We start from the raw sequence: 13,713 nt of genomic DNA on the forward strand, positions 1-13,713 counted from the left end.
GTTTGGGCTGATTCTGGAGTCAGATGTGAGGCCATCTGTCCAACAAACAGGACAATGATCCCAAACACAGCAGAACGGTCCAGAACCAGAACCAGAACCTCAGAGAGCTGAGCAGAAACGCTGGAAAGAAGAGTGGGCCACAACGTTTCTGTTTTCCGTTTCTTTAGGTAAGAAAATGACTAAGTGGCCTGCTATCAGCACTAATTCGGCCCTCTTTGCTGGTATAATGTTCCGAACACATCTTCCTAATGAGACAAAGCTGAGAAATCAGACAGGAACGCGTTGAGAAAGTGAGAATGGAAAGCTGCTCAGTTTGCCAGCTGCTCTGGTTGAGTTCCCCTGTTGGTGCTGGGCTAGATTAGCGTCACATCGCAGCCTCATGAGCCATGACATAAGAATGCTTATGAAGCTCGCACACACGCAGCACACACCAGCTGCTGCTGACCCAAACAGGAGGAGACACCATGAAATTACTGGAACTTTGTGGATCCTGGACAGAAAACCGAGCCTGAGATTCCTCCGAGACTAATTTAGCTCATTTTTTGTCATGAACATGAGTTTGTGTGGAGTTATTTAAGAACACAAACTCTTCCACTGTTGTCTTCACTGCAGAAAAGGAAATCTGAGTCTGCTGTGATCTAAAAAAAGGCTGTGTGAAGAAATGAACTGAAGAGAAAGTGCTACCTCTGATTAGAGCTGACTACAGATGCTGGTTTATAGGGAAAACTCAGAAAAACAAAACAGAGTAATTCCACAATCACATTTAATTATTTCCTGCTGCTGGATGCAGATAATGTTTTAGCTTGTGACTGTTTAAAAGTATTTCACAAACCACTGGACAGATATTAATACTAATAACTCAAAGTAATCACTGAGTGTGCTACAAATGATTCAACGCCATTCAAGATGGCTGCCGCAGCTAATTAACCTTTGCAAACACAGAAATGGCTACAACTCTACCAATTTTACAGATATGGAGCTGAAGTTTGAGAGTCATCTCCAACAGATACTTTTAGTGCTAACAGATCTCGGAGAGCATTGTATGACATCGTTAATTTTTAAATTTGACTAAAATGACCAAAACTCGACGTGCATTCCTTCAAGAAATGCTTGAAATTCAGTTAATTCTGGCAATGAAGCACCTCCTACAGAAGGAAACAGGAAGTGAATCATTTATTGCATCACTTTGACTTTTTCATGGCTCTGATGCTCGTTTAGTGAAACGTTGGTTTTATTTTTGTTCAAAAGACGTGAAGCTGGTTTTTTGTGGACTTAATTTAAAAGTGAGCAGAGATGAGATGCAGCCAAGGACCACGGACTCAAACTGACGACTTTACTCTTTAAATTAGACTTTAAACTTCCTCGTTCCTTTAAATAAAATCTGTAGATTTAAGCTTCCTGTTTGCTGCAGTTTCCACTTGATCCCCACAGCCTGCATGAAGGAGACGTAATGGCATCTAAATCCAACCAAAAACAGCAAAAACGCATCGTTTGATTTATATTTCACTGCAAACAGCAGGAGATACTTCATGTATGTAATAAATTCCTTCAAATCTTTATTCAATGAACAATATGTCCAAACAGTTTTCCACACATCTGGAGATCCTTCGCTTCTGTTTGAAGACTCGACCTTCTATAGATTCTAGTTTTCTACAATTATTTGCTTTAATCACAGGTTTAAACTGTAATTATCAGTCGTAACCCGCCCCTGTCCTGACGTTTTATGGGATGTGTTGAAGCCTGAAACTCAGAAGAGGATTGAAGCTGATGAGATGTCTTGTCGAACTTTAAAAATAAATCATCGCACTTATTTTAAATTTGTGCTTTTCAAACCTGAACTGGGTCTGATTCGGGGTTGGACCAAGTCTGCATTCAAGAATTCAAACTAAATAATAAGAATAATAAATAGAATTTGCGTTGCCATGGTTACCTCATGCAGCATCCATTAGTGTATAGTTTAGTTTGCAGATGACAAAAAATAAAAACCTTTGAAGGATGTTCCAGGATGAAAAGAGGAAGTGTCTTTATATTTAGTCTGAGGAAGGTGTTTTTAGTTCCTTCCCGTCTCTCTGTCGGTGTTCGAGCAAATAAAAGGCAGGTGGATGTAATCAGGACGTAAAGCTTCGCTCCGACACTCATCATCAGGCAGCTGTTCCACAGACCAGCAGCTTCCTTCTGCCTTTCAGGAAAAACATCTTCTGAATCACCTAATGTCAGTGTCACGAATGCACACACACACAGATGGTCAGGAGTTAAACACACATGAAAACAGACGGAAACCAGATTTATCTTCATGGTTTTCTGGGTGGACGTCTACAAGTTCAGCTCAGAGCATCGGTACTGTGCAGTGGATTTAAAAACGTCTGTAAATGATAATTATTTTAAAACAGAGAGAGAGCAAACAGAGACTCTTAACCTGAGCTGATGGTTAAAAATATTGGAAAAGAGGGAATAACTTCCCAAAAACAAGTTTCTGCTTGAGCAGCTGCACTTCATAATGGTGTGAAAGCTGAGTCAGCATTTTGTTTTTTAAACCTTATTTTTCATGATGATGTTCAGCTCATTCAGGAGATGGGTGCTGTGACTTATGGTACTTTTCACAAACATTTAACTTTATTTTCAGTTTGTTAAAGTTCAGATGAGTTAAACATCGGCTCTCTTCACCATCGCTGAGGATTTGTCTTCATCATCATTTAAACCAGATCAGGTTAAAAACAACAGCAGGACTCAGAACATTTTGTCATATGTGGGATTTAAACATTTTAACAGTTAAATATTAAAAACCCTAAACTGAGTTCAACTTTCCTCCATTAAAACCCCAACAATCTTTTGGTTTTAATAAACTTTTTTGTGTTTGTTGTTTGAATCTATCTGCTCTTCACACCCTGAACTCTTCGGGGCCTCTTTAATTCTGTTCCCTGGCGTTGCGTCTGGATGTTTGATCACAGAGCTGCGCACGCTGTGCTCATGGATGTTTGTAGATTATTTTTATTGTGGAAAAAAATGATTTCTTTTTCCTGGAAATGAGGTGATTTGTTATGGGGTCCATTTGTTGCTGAGACCCCCGTTAACCCAGCGAGTAAATGTGTGCTCCTCGTTTCCACGCACATTAACAGCGACGCAGAGTCTGAAACGTGTTCGCTTTAAAGAAACTTTTAGGACCAGAGTTCAGAAACATAAAAAAATGGCATTCTTCACAGGCATAACCTTAGACACCCAGAGGAATTTACTGTGAGGACCCCCCGCTGCGATTCAGCTAGAACAAGAAAACGTTTGACTCATTTCTCATGATTTGCCCTCTCACCGTGCAGACGGTGCAAAGGTGCCAAAGAACTTGCTCAGTTTTTTCTGCAGAAAAGAGAAACGGAGCTTTAAGTGCTGCTGGGAGACATTTCATAACTAAATGAAGGAATGCATATCACCCACCGCCATTCATGACAAAGTTTTAATTAAACCTTTGACTGACTTACAGCCTAAGGTTAATTAGCTGAGTCAGACATCTTGAACTGGGTTGACTTCAAAGGTTAAATCAGCTGCAGATGTACCTCCAGTGATCATTTTCTGAAAGATTCACATGAGATATTTTACTAACAAACAAATACAACAAGCCGTTACCAGTTTGCCTGCCTTTATAGGGCAACAGATAGGTCATTCCACTAAAGTTAAGTTAGACCAGTGGTGTCCAGTCCTGGTTCTGGAGGGCCACTATCCTGCATGTTTTAGATGTTTCCCTGTTCTTCAGCAGGTCTCCAGGTTCTGCAGAAGCCTGTTAATCATTCAGTCATTCAAATCAGGTGTGTTGGAGCAGAGAAACACATAAAACATGCAGGACAGCGGCCCTCCAGGACCAGGATTGGACACCCCTGAGTTAGAGAGACCAGTTAGCACTTTAAGACCCGAAGGTGGTTTAATTGGACTCTTCAGATTGTGTCTGCTGATGTTTCTGCTCCAGATGCACCAAACAAACTGCTGCAACCACACAGAAAACTACGAACAAATGTTCAAAAACTATCTTTAACTCAGAAGCACTCAGACCTTTGTCAAAGCTTTAGGGTCATTAAAGATGATGTAGGATCCAGAGCTCCACGAAAATGTAATCGCCAACATTTCCTGACAATTTCATCATAATCTGTCCATTTTAGGTAATCTTGCTGACAGACAGACAGACGGACAGACGGATGGACGGTCAAACCAACACGACTGAAAACACAACCTCCTTGGCGGAGGGAATAAAGAGGCAGCTAAAGATGAACTCACCGACCCGTCGGTCCAACTGTCTCTTGTTTCCATCATCCCAGATCTGCTGGAGAAAAGAAACAACGATAAGTTGGACCCTCGGGCCCGGTCCCAACAAACACCAGCAGATTAAAAAGATTTTTTAGGTAAAAACCAGACAGAAGCTTTTTGTTTCGGACAAAAAGGAGAGTCTGGTTGCAGAATTAGACGGCACAGATTTGAGTTAAACTCTCTAAGGAGTTTCAAGGAGGGAATAACTCAAAAAGGACGGGAACAAGGGAGGGACATTTCATCAGCTGAAGGTGACAAAGGGACGTTTTCATAAATTCTCCTCAACAGGAAGCAGGATGTGAGTCACACTACAGAGGTTACCGAAGCAAATGCTGTTTATTTTATTATTTCATTGTTAAAAGAATATTTAATCAAATTTAGGAAAACTGAAAGTATTTTTTAAATAAATTTCTCATTGCATTGGTGGTAAACAGTCAGGACCTTCAGGGTATTCAGAGAAGGTATCTATTGGACTAAACCATTTTACAAAATTCATTTTATTTCAGGTATTTTTATAAAATAAAACAGTTTGTGGCCTGCTTGTCTATAATTCTCTAACAAGTTTGTTTCCATGTCTTCTGGCTGGAGAATGGGAAACAAAATTATTAAATTTGAGATTTCTGTATGTAGTTTCTGGATAAATTTCTTCTGTTCAGGGTACAATATTTGGTACAATGTCAAACTCTCCAGATTATTAAAATAAACACGTTTGATCTACAGTACTAATCCGGTGGTCGTTTTCTTTAGACTTAGCAGGACTGCTGGTGGATTTTTACCCTTCAGAGACACTAAAAATGAAATCAGGTGGATCTGATGAAGTCAAGGAATTACAACCTCAGTTCTGACAAAGTCAGGACGTCGTGTAAAATGTAAATAAAAACAGATGATTCACAGTGAAACGGTAAACATCAAATCTTTGAACTAATAAACTGCATCAGTTTAGGAGTTTGATGGCAGCAACACATCCAGGTCCATGTTTCTGTGCAGCATCTCCTCTTCTTCTCCCATCAGTCTGTGAACATCTGGACCTGAGGAGAGCAGCTGCTGGAGGTTCTAGAGGACTTCTGTTCTCAGCCGAGGAGCTTTCTCAATTCAAAGAGGAGAGAGTGTTTCAGCTTTTAAAGCTGAGATCTCAGCTAATTCATGTGAAAATGCTCCTTCAGCTGTTTCCTACATGCACAACTTACTTTGACAACATTTTTAGTTTCAACATTTGATATGTTTACCATTCTCCACATTCAATTGAATTCAAAAATACTTTAATAATCCCACAGGGAAATTAAATGTTGTTGTAGCTATAATCCTGGTTTTGTTAAAGAGTTGACAGCTGTGGGCAGGAAGGGTCTCTTGTAGCGGTTTGTCCCGATGTGTCCTCAAAGAGTCCCACCAGGTGAGCCTCGCTGACCTCCTGCGGAGCCATGACGGCAGAGATCTGGAAGCTCGAGTCGGTCTTGAAGTCCTGGGTGATCTCCCGGACCAGGTGCTGAAAGGGCAGCTTCTGGATGAGCAGGTAGTGGTAGTGGAGGATCTCCCTGAGAGCCACGGTCCCGATCCTGTAGAGATGAGGCTTCTTCACTCGGCTGGTGGCCGAGGCGCTTCCTGGGAGCTTTACCTCCAGTCTGCTTGGTTCTGGTCATGAATGGACTTCAGGGTTCTTCACGTTCAACATTGAAGAGTAAACGATGTTAATCAGCTGCTCCTGATTGTGAAAAAAGCCACCTTGTTGTCATGGTTACGCATCATAACAAGATGTCCAAAAGTAAAAGGTTTCAGTAAAAAAAAATCCTTCCTGCTGCACAGCATCCAGTACCAGAGGAAATAATATTTCAAAAAAAGTGATTTACAAGTAGAAAAAGGAGGAATTAAAGTTTTCCAAAGCAATATCTCAGAATGAGTAACAGAGCTGCTCCAACATGCAGCCACCTTGAGCGGCGTAGTTCTAGAAAGATCTGGGTTTTATTAGATTTGCAAATCCTTGCATTCAGTTTTATTTCAGTTTTACTCTGTACATGTGAGGGGGTTAGGTGGGACAGGTGAGACACTGACGCTTCACCTCCTCAGACCTGCAGACAGACCCACAGCACAGAGACACACTCACCTGCCTGACAGACACCATGTGATGCCGAGGGAGGTGTTAATCTTTAGTTTTTTGTTTTTTTGTTGTTGTGATGTGTGTGACAGCTCAGTCCAGCTCAGCTCCTCAAACCAGGGACACAAAGTCCTGCAGCCGTCTCAGCGTTTAACGCTACAACAAGGTAAGAACTGATGTTTTATTCACTTCTGTAAATCTGTAGAGCAACACGAGTCAAGTTTGTTGTCACATCTAGAACAGATAACAATATTCAACTCTGAAGCTTTGGAAAACTAAATGTTTTTTTGTCCGTTTGAATAATATTAAAAGGTAGACGTTACTGATTTAACAGAAAATCCGACACAATGAGCAGAACAATCAGTAATCTGAGCTCCAATGTCAAGAGCACAAACACAAAAGATGTGGTCAAGGTGATAAGTGCAGCCCGTTCACTCTGAAATCGGATCCAATGGTGGGAAAGGGTTAGTTTTGGTTCATGTTGCAGGGATTTGAAAAAAAACAACAAAAACAAACTGCAGACTGGTTGGTTAATTATAAAAAGCGTTGCGGTGTGATTTAGATTTAAACAGTAAAAGTGTGAATCTGTGAGGCAGCGTCTCTGCTGACACACAACAGGACTTGACTGTTTTATAAATTTACATTTATTTGGGTTTGAAACAGAGAATCAGGCCAGAGTAACGAGGAAAAAGTCGTGGTTCTGGTTTGAAGTATCAACAGAGAAAAAGGCGACACCGTCAGGACGGAGACCTGCAGCTCTTTCAGCTAGCCTTCAGCTACAGTTCTGCTTCTTTTAGCTTATAGTCAGCCTTTCTTCTTACTTTTAGCTTGTAATCATTTTTTATTTTTGTAGCTGATGTTTTTCTTCTTTCAGCTAGCCTTTTGCTATGTTTAGCATCTGCTAATGTTAGATGTGAAGTAAGCTTTTGCTTTGTTTATTTATTTTCTTTAAGCATTTAGATACTTTTAGCTACAGTTCTGCTTCTTTTAGCTGCAACCATTTAGTTTCACCTTCAAAGATTTCTGCAGACATTCAGCTTTTTATTTATTTTTTAAACAGAGAATGTAATTTCTCTTGTTTTTTTTTCGTCCGTTTTCTGCTCCCTGAGGTCCAGAAAGGATGGGTTCTTGATCTGGTTCTGCTGCTCAGATAAATGAGATCATCTGAGCTGATATTTGTTGCACGGGAGGAGTAGATTGTTAAAGTTCAGATGAGTGACGAGTCTCCATTTCAACCAGAACAGGCTGGAAACTGCAGAAAAACATCCTGATTCGCAGATATGTTAATTATTTATGATAAACTAACCTAAACTTGAGTCTGTTTTATAAAATCTTTGAAACGTGACAGAAGTCACTGACAGGGAGGAGAAATCTGCAGCTATAAGAGCTTAAATCCTGCATCTGTAACAGCGGCGTGGAGCAAAACAGAACCCAAATGTGCGCTCCGGTTCAGCTGCTGCTTTGAAGCCCGGATAAACCATTAACCCCGAGGAACACGCTGCCTAACATCATCAAAACAATCCAGAGTCGCGACCTTTAAACCTCATTTAAAAACATTCGCCACTACAGCTCCTCGGATAAATCACCACTTCTCTAGGAAAGGTCTGAGCTGCTCGGCGGCGTGGAGGTTTCTGAAGGTGACCGGAGGTGGCGGGAAGCCTCGGGCCACAGCTCGGTTCTGTCCCACTGAACCGCATGAGGGTGGCACGCTGTCATTTGCAGTAAGTGAGCATGTAATGGACTTGTAAGAGGTAGAGGACACGACACAAAGCGGAAAAGTTCTTTCCAGAGGTCAAATCCTAACTCTTTGCTGAAATGTTTAAAGGACACGCTGTAATTAAAGATTAAAGAATGCATATCGTCCGCTGTAATCAGCTGTACATTCAAAGACCCCTTTTTAAAACTTTCCTTAAAATCAATCAAGCGGGTCACAAGATATTTTGCTAACAGACACAAACGCACAGACACTTGCAAAAACATTGCCCTTTCGCCTCTGAGCAATAAAAATGTATCCAGAAATTTAGAAGCGTCTTATCTCAGCGTTCTGCAGAAACTTTGTGTGAAAGGTCAGAAGTGTGTGTTTAATGTCAGCTCTGGTTCTGGGGGGTGTTTTGTACACATGTCTTCATCTCCATAAATACAAGCGTGGATGTTCAGAAAACAGCTGAGCCTGCTGGGTCAACAGCCGCCGGGCCCTGCAGCTCAGAACACACAAAAACACCGTCTTCGCTCTGAGACGAATCAGACGATCCGGATATTTTAAAGACGGCAGGATTTGGTGGAAATTCCTCCCCAGAGTCTTGAAGCGATTAGAAACATTCAGAAGTAATTAAAAAGTCTTTTCATGGCTCGATGCCCCACATTTATCCTCCATCATAGTCAAATTTATTCTGTTACACTGAAATGATCGCGGATCAGGAGCCTGATTTAGGTTTTCTGTTGAGTCGAGTTTAACAGCGTGAATGCTGAGTCATCGTTTTCCTGTTTGTGGGTTCTTCCATACGGTTTTTGGAAGCCAACTACTTCAGCATACTTTTAGATATTTGAGCCATTTCGGCATCAAAGCATTCAGCTTGTTCATGACATTAGGGCTAGGACTTCTGGTTTTTGTAACTTTATCTACAATGTTTTGTCTCATACCTGCATGAAATACTTTGTGCTCCTTGAAATCTTCAGCATACTCTGATAATGTTAGCGTTTAGCTTTGTGTTAAACTTTTATTAAGTGGACTGCTAGCTGCTTTGATAACCTGTCAAAAAAACAAACGGGCAAATTACTTGTGTTTCAAAAAGCACAAATTTGTGAAAGATACTCATAAATCTAATATGAAAAATTCAAGAATTTGTTTAAATAAATGAAATCCTGGCCTGCTAACCCTCACTGAGCAGAAACTTGAAATGACCTTTAGTTTCTTGGAAGTCCGTTTGCAGCTCCTCTCCTGCATGAACCCAAACCAACATCTCATTCTGCAGAAACAGAAACAAGACGACCGGATTAACCCCGGTAAACTGTGGAGAAGCAACTAAATCCTACCTGCTGATTAATGATTCATCAGCCACATGATGTTACCCAAAATGAAGCCAGAATAATGTGACAACTTACAGCATCTGAGGGTATAAAGGTCTCCAGACAGGAATCAAAAAACATTTAATTTAAAAGGTGAAAAGATCTGAGTGGTAAACACAGGAAACCAGAAACACCACAGTTGTGTTGTAACAATTTTTGGTCAAATCTTAAACAAGTTGCACAATCCCACACACTTATACCTGCTTCAGGTGATCTGACACCTCCGTTCACGCCTGTAAAAGTCCCCCGAAGTGAAACACTGTGCACGGACAGCCGTCAACTGATTAAAACTCTGCTGTGTGCGGGGGTCACTTCGGTTCAGCTTGGCTCTGGACGGATTGTGTTCAGACTACCAAACATGTGCAAATAAAAGCTCCTCCAAATAACTCCCAAGTTTAAGTGAGATCGCAGCAGCTGCAGGTTTGATAACAGACCTGCATTAATTCAGCTTCTGCAGGTTTGACTTTCCTCATTCCATACATGTCCGGGCATTTAGGAAGGAATTATGGGCTGCTTTCTCCTACGCCCTCATGAAATGGGCTCCGTGTTCAGGCAGCAGGACGTGGAGTCACTGACTCCTGGTCAGATAGCGGTGATTTAAAAGGAGAGGATGCTCTCAGCGTTTTGACAGTGATCGATCTTTCCCCTGCCTGCGAATGCACCACAACACTATTCCAGTTTCCACATTCATTTTCTCCACAGACTTCAACCAGTGCAGTCCTGTGGGACATTTTATTGGTGCTCTGACAGTTCTTTAACCTCCACACAGAAAGAATTCTCCAGCCACAGCTTTTATACAACTAAAGACCTTTGATTTAAGAATTATTGCAGGTTTAAATCGACTTTATGCTACTGTGACATTCAAATTATTACAGTATTTAACCTTGAAATCATATTTTTCTTACTAAAAGACACTGCTCTGTTGGGGTTTCTTTTCTAAGATTGATAAAGCACATACAGTATTTGTAAAAACGAATTCTGTGGAAAGTTTTGTGTACCTGAAGGATTTTATGACAATTTCAGTTCTATTTTTACCCAACTGTTTGTGATAAAACTTTAGCTTTTATGTGGTTACTCATCTACAGCCGCAGCCCAAAAGGAATCTGCAGAGCGAGGCAGTCAGTGTAAAAAGTTTGAACCTTTAACACTTTTAAAAATAACCTGCATGAGATGCTCGGAAAACAATAGAAACCCAAACGAGAACTATTGTGATGGGTTTTGAATCTCCAGGCAACTTTCCCATTAAGATTTAACCTTATTAACACAAAACAAGTGGGCTGGAAAAAGAGGATCACAGAAAAACATTACCAGATTGGAACAAAAATAGATCTCCAGGGCAATCCGAAAAAAAAATCCTGCAAGGGAGACAAAATACTTAAAAAAAGAATAATTCATGAAATTAGTGTGAATGGTGACTGCTGAATGTCTTTATAGTTGCAGAACACGAGCTAAAAGTAAAAAAGGTAAATAAATAATTAAAAGCGAACTAAATGCTAAATGTAGCAGAATGATACATAAAAAGCTAAAAGTAACAAAAGGCTAGCAACAGAAGAAGACCAAAGTAGAGCCAATATGAAGCAGATTTCAAAGATCTCTGTGCATTTCTATGGGGAAAATTTTGCTCATAAAATTAAATACTTTGACAACGATAAAAGTTACCAAAAACCAGAAGTCGTAGCACCCATCTCCTGAATGAGCTGAACGTTTTGGTAAATAATGCTGGAACAAAAAGCCGTAGAATCAATTAGTTTATAAAATCTGAAGCAACTGTTTCGTGAGACGATGACTGTTTTCACACAATCTTCATTGTTATTTGAATTTAAGTGAAGTTATTTCCCTGTCTTAAGTGTGCTGCATTTAAATAATGCAGAATGGCAGAAAGCAATACTACTGTTAGACACAAAACACAAACCTCTACCAGATGAAATAAGGTTATTTACCTTTTCTTCCACAGACATTAGAAGATGCCTTCACAGTACATATCTGTGAGCCCCACGGAGGAAGTCAGTTTGAAGACTGGAAATGGATCCCACCCAAAGAAACAGCGGTACATCCGTAAGGAAGGCAGCTGCAACATCGTCTTTCGCCACGTTCCACACGAGTGGTTGCTGTTTGTGACCGACATCTTCACCACCTTGGTGGAGATCAGATGGAGGGTGATGTTCCTGATCTTCGCCTTGTCTTACATCCTGTCCTGGCTCTTCTTCGGCATCCTCTACTGGATCATCGCTCTGGCCCACGAAGACGTCAGGGACCACAACAACGACCCCTGCGTGTTCGAGGTGCGCAGCTTCACGGCCGCTTTCCTCTTTTCACTTGAAACTCAAACCACTATTGGTTATGGTTTCAGAGGGATGTCTGAGAACTGCATGATCGCAATCATCGTTGTCACCATTCAAGATGTCATCAGCTGCTTCATTGACACTTTCGTCATTGGAATTGTAGTTTCCAAAATGGCCTCAGCCAGAAAGAGGGCGCAGACTGTTGGCTTCAGCAGTTGTGCGGTCATCAACCTTCGAGATGGTTATCTGTGTCTTTCCTGGAGGATCGGAGACTTCCGCAGGTACCACATGGTGGAGGGCACGGCTCACGCTCAGATCGTCCACTCCACAGTGCACCCAACAGGGAAAGTTGACTTGAGCTTTGAAGACCTGACCATCCAACAAAAGGACCTCATCCTGGTCACACCTACCACCATCTTCCACAGGATTGAACCTGGCAGCCCTCTGTACAAGATAGATTTGGAAAACCTACGAAAATTGGACTTTGACCTGGTGGTGTCGTTTACCTACACAGACGACTCCACGGGCATGCTGCATCAGACCCGGACATCGTACACGCAAAATGAGATCCTCTGGGGTCACCTGTTCCAGGAGATGATCAGGGTGAACAAGAGGCACTACAAGGTGGACTACGATTTGTTCAATCACACCGCGAAGGTGCTGGTGCCCACGAGCAGCGCTGAGGAGTACGACCACAAAAAGCGTCTGGAGCTCTCTGCTCGAATTTCACCGCGACATTCGCCAAGATGTTCGCCACGGCCTTCTCCTCGCTCAAAGCCACAAAAACACCAAGAAAATTACCTGAAACCTCCGGTGGTAACAGTAGAACTGATGGACGACAACAGCTCCAAACCAAATGATCCGGCGTACCAGGGGGAAAGTCATCATCAGGACTCTCTGGCTGTACCAAACGACCTCAGTGTAGAAAGAGAGAAATAAAGTGAAGGTGTTCGAGACTTTCCAAAAAAAACAAAAACCTAACAACCGTCTGCAGATAGACTGTTCTTCAAGAAGAACATCAAGGGTAGCGCTGAATCTCTTGTTTAGGAAGTTAAAAAAACTGTTTGTCCATCTATCCATTTTTTGCTTCTTATCTGTGGTTGGGTTGTGGAGGAGGGAAACCTTCCTCACCCCAGAGATACTCTCCAGCTCCTCCTGGGGGATCCCAAGGTGTTCCCAGAAAGGATACACAATTCCAACAGCAACTTCTGTGTTTGTCCCCTGGTCTCCTTCCCAGTAGTACATGCTTGGAAAACCTCCAGAGGAAGGCAACCAGGAGGCGTCCTAATCAGATGCTTGAACCACCTCAGCTGATTCCTTTTGATGAGGAGAAGATGCTCCCCCTGGATGATGGAGTTCCTCACCTGATCTTAAAGACTGCGTCCAGCTGCCTACCTAAACTGGAAAGCTATTTGTCACCCAACCAAAATAACTCCAGAACCGGACATTTTAATTATTTTGTTTAACCTAGAAAAGTCAAAGAACCGCAGGAGGCAAAAGCATATCACTGAAATTGTGCATGTTAAACAATCATTAAGCTAAATAAATTCAATGATTTGTCTTGAGTCACTTTTCATTTGTTGTTTTTGCTATTTAAACTTGACTTCGGTGATATGAAGCTACAGCAGAGCTAGAATGGATCATCTTTAACTTTGTAAATATATTAAAAAACATAAAAAATCACCTCATCCTCAGGGGACTGATCTCATTCCTTCAGTCAGGACTGAAGCTCATGATTATTGGTGAGGGTTGGAGCATCGAGCATAGACCGACTGGTACATGGACCACCATAGATTGGTACATGGACCACCATAGACTGATAGATGGACAATAAATTGGTACATGGACCACCATAGACTGATAGATGGACAATAAATTGGTACATGGACCACCGTAGACTGGTACATGGACCACCGTAGACTGGTACATGGACCACCGTAGACTGGTACATGGACCACCGTAGACTGGTACATGGACCACCATAGACTG

The 13,713-nt window shown here is 41.6% G+C and overlaps 1 protein-coding gene and 1 non-coding gene across 4 annotated transcripts in view; one reads left to right on the plus strand and one right to left on the minus strand.

Moving 5' to 3' along the window:
- The window catches only part of LOC108245572, a 108,604-nt gene that overhangs the window by 57,413 nt on the left and 37,478 nt on the right, over positions 1–13,713 (minus strand). For both annotated transcript variants that reach the window (XR_003039950.2, XR_003039949.2), the window contains exon 5: positions 4,258–4,300. This is a non-coding gene — a transcript (uncharacterized LOC108245572). The remainder of the gene's footprint in view (positions 1–4,257; positions 4,301–13,713) is intronic.
- On the plus strand, positions 6,396–13,701 carry kcnj16 (potassium inwardly rectifying channel subfamily J member 16). Of its 2 annotated transcripts, none has more exons than XM_017432600.3 (2): positions 6,396–6,542; positions 11,397–13,289. In XM_017432600.3, the coding sequence occupies exon 2, from the start codon at positions 11,407–11,409 to the stop codon at positions 12,661–12,663; it is 1,257 nt and encodes a 418-aa protein (XP_017288089.1). In that variant the 5' UTR covers positions 6,396–6,542; positions 11,397–11,406; the 3' UTR covers positions 12,664–13,289. The 2 variants fall into 2 exon arrangements, with proteins under 2 accessions (XP_017288089.1, XP_017288091.1); XM_017432602.3 differs by lacking the exon at positions 6,396–6,542 and adding an exon at positions 7,834–8,097 and having other exon boundaries at positions 11,397–13,701.

Source organism: Kryptolebias marmoratus, linkage group LG17, assembly GCF_001649575.2.
Source record: "Kryptolebias marmoratus isolate JLee-2015 linkage group LG17, ASM164957v2, whole genome shotgun sequence".
Classification (NCBI taxonomy): Eukaryota; Metazoa; Chordata; class Actinopteri; order Cyprinodontiformes; family Rivulidae; genus Kryptolebias; species Kryptolebias marmoratus.

Coding starts and splice junctions, on each gene's coding strand:
- kcnj16 (XM_017432600.3), top strand. CDS start 11,407: ATGCCTTCACAGTACATATCTGTGAGCCCCACGGAGGAAGTCAGTTTG.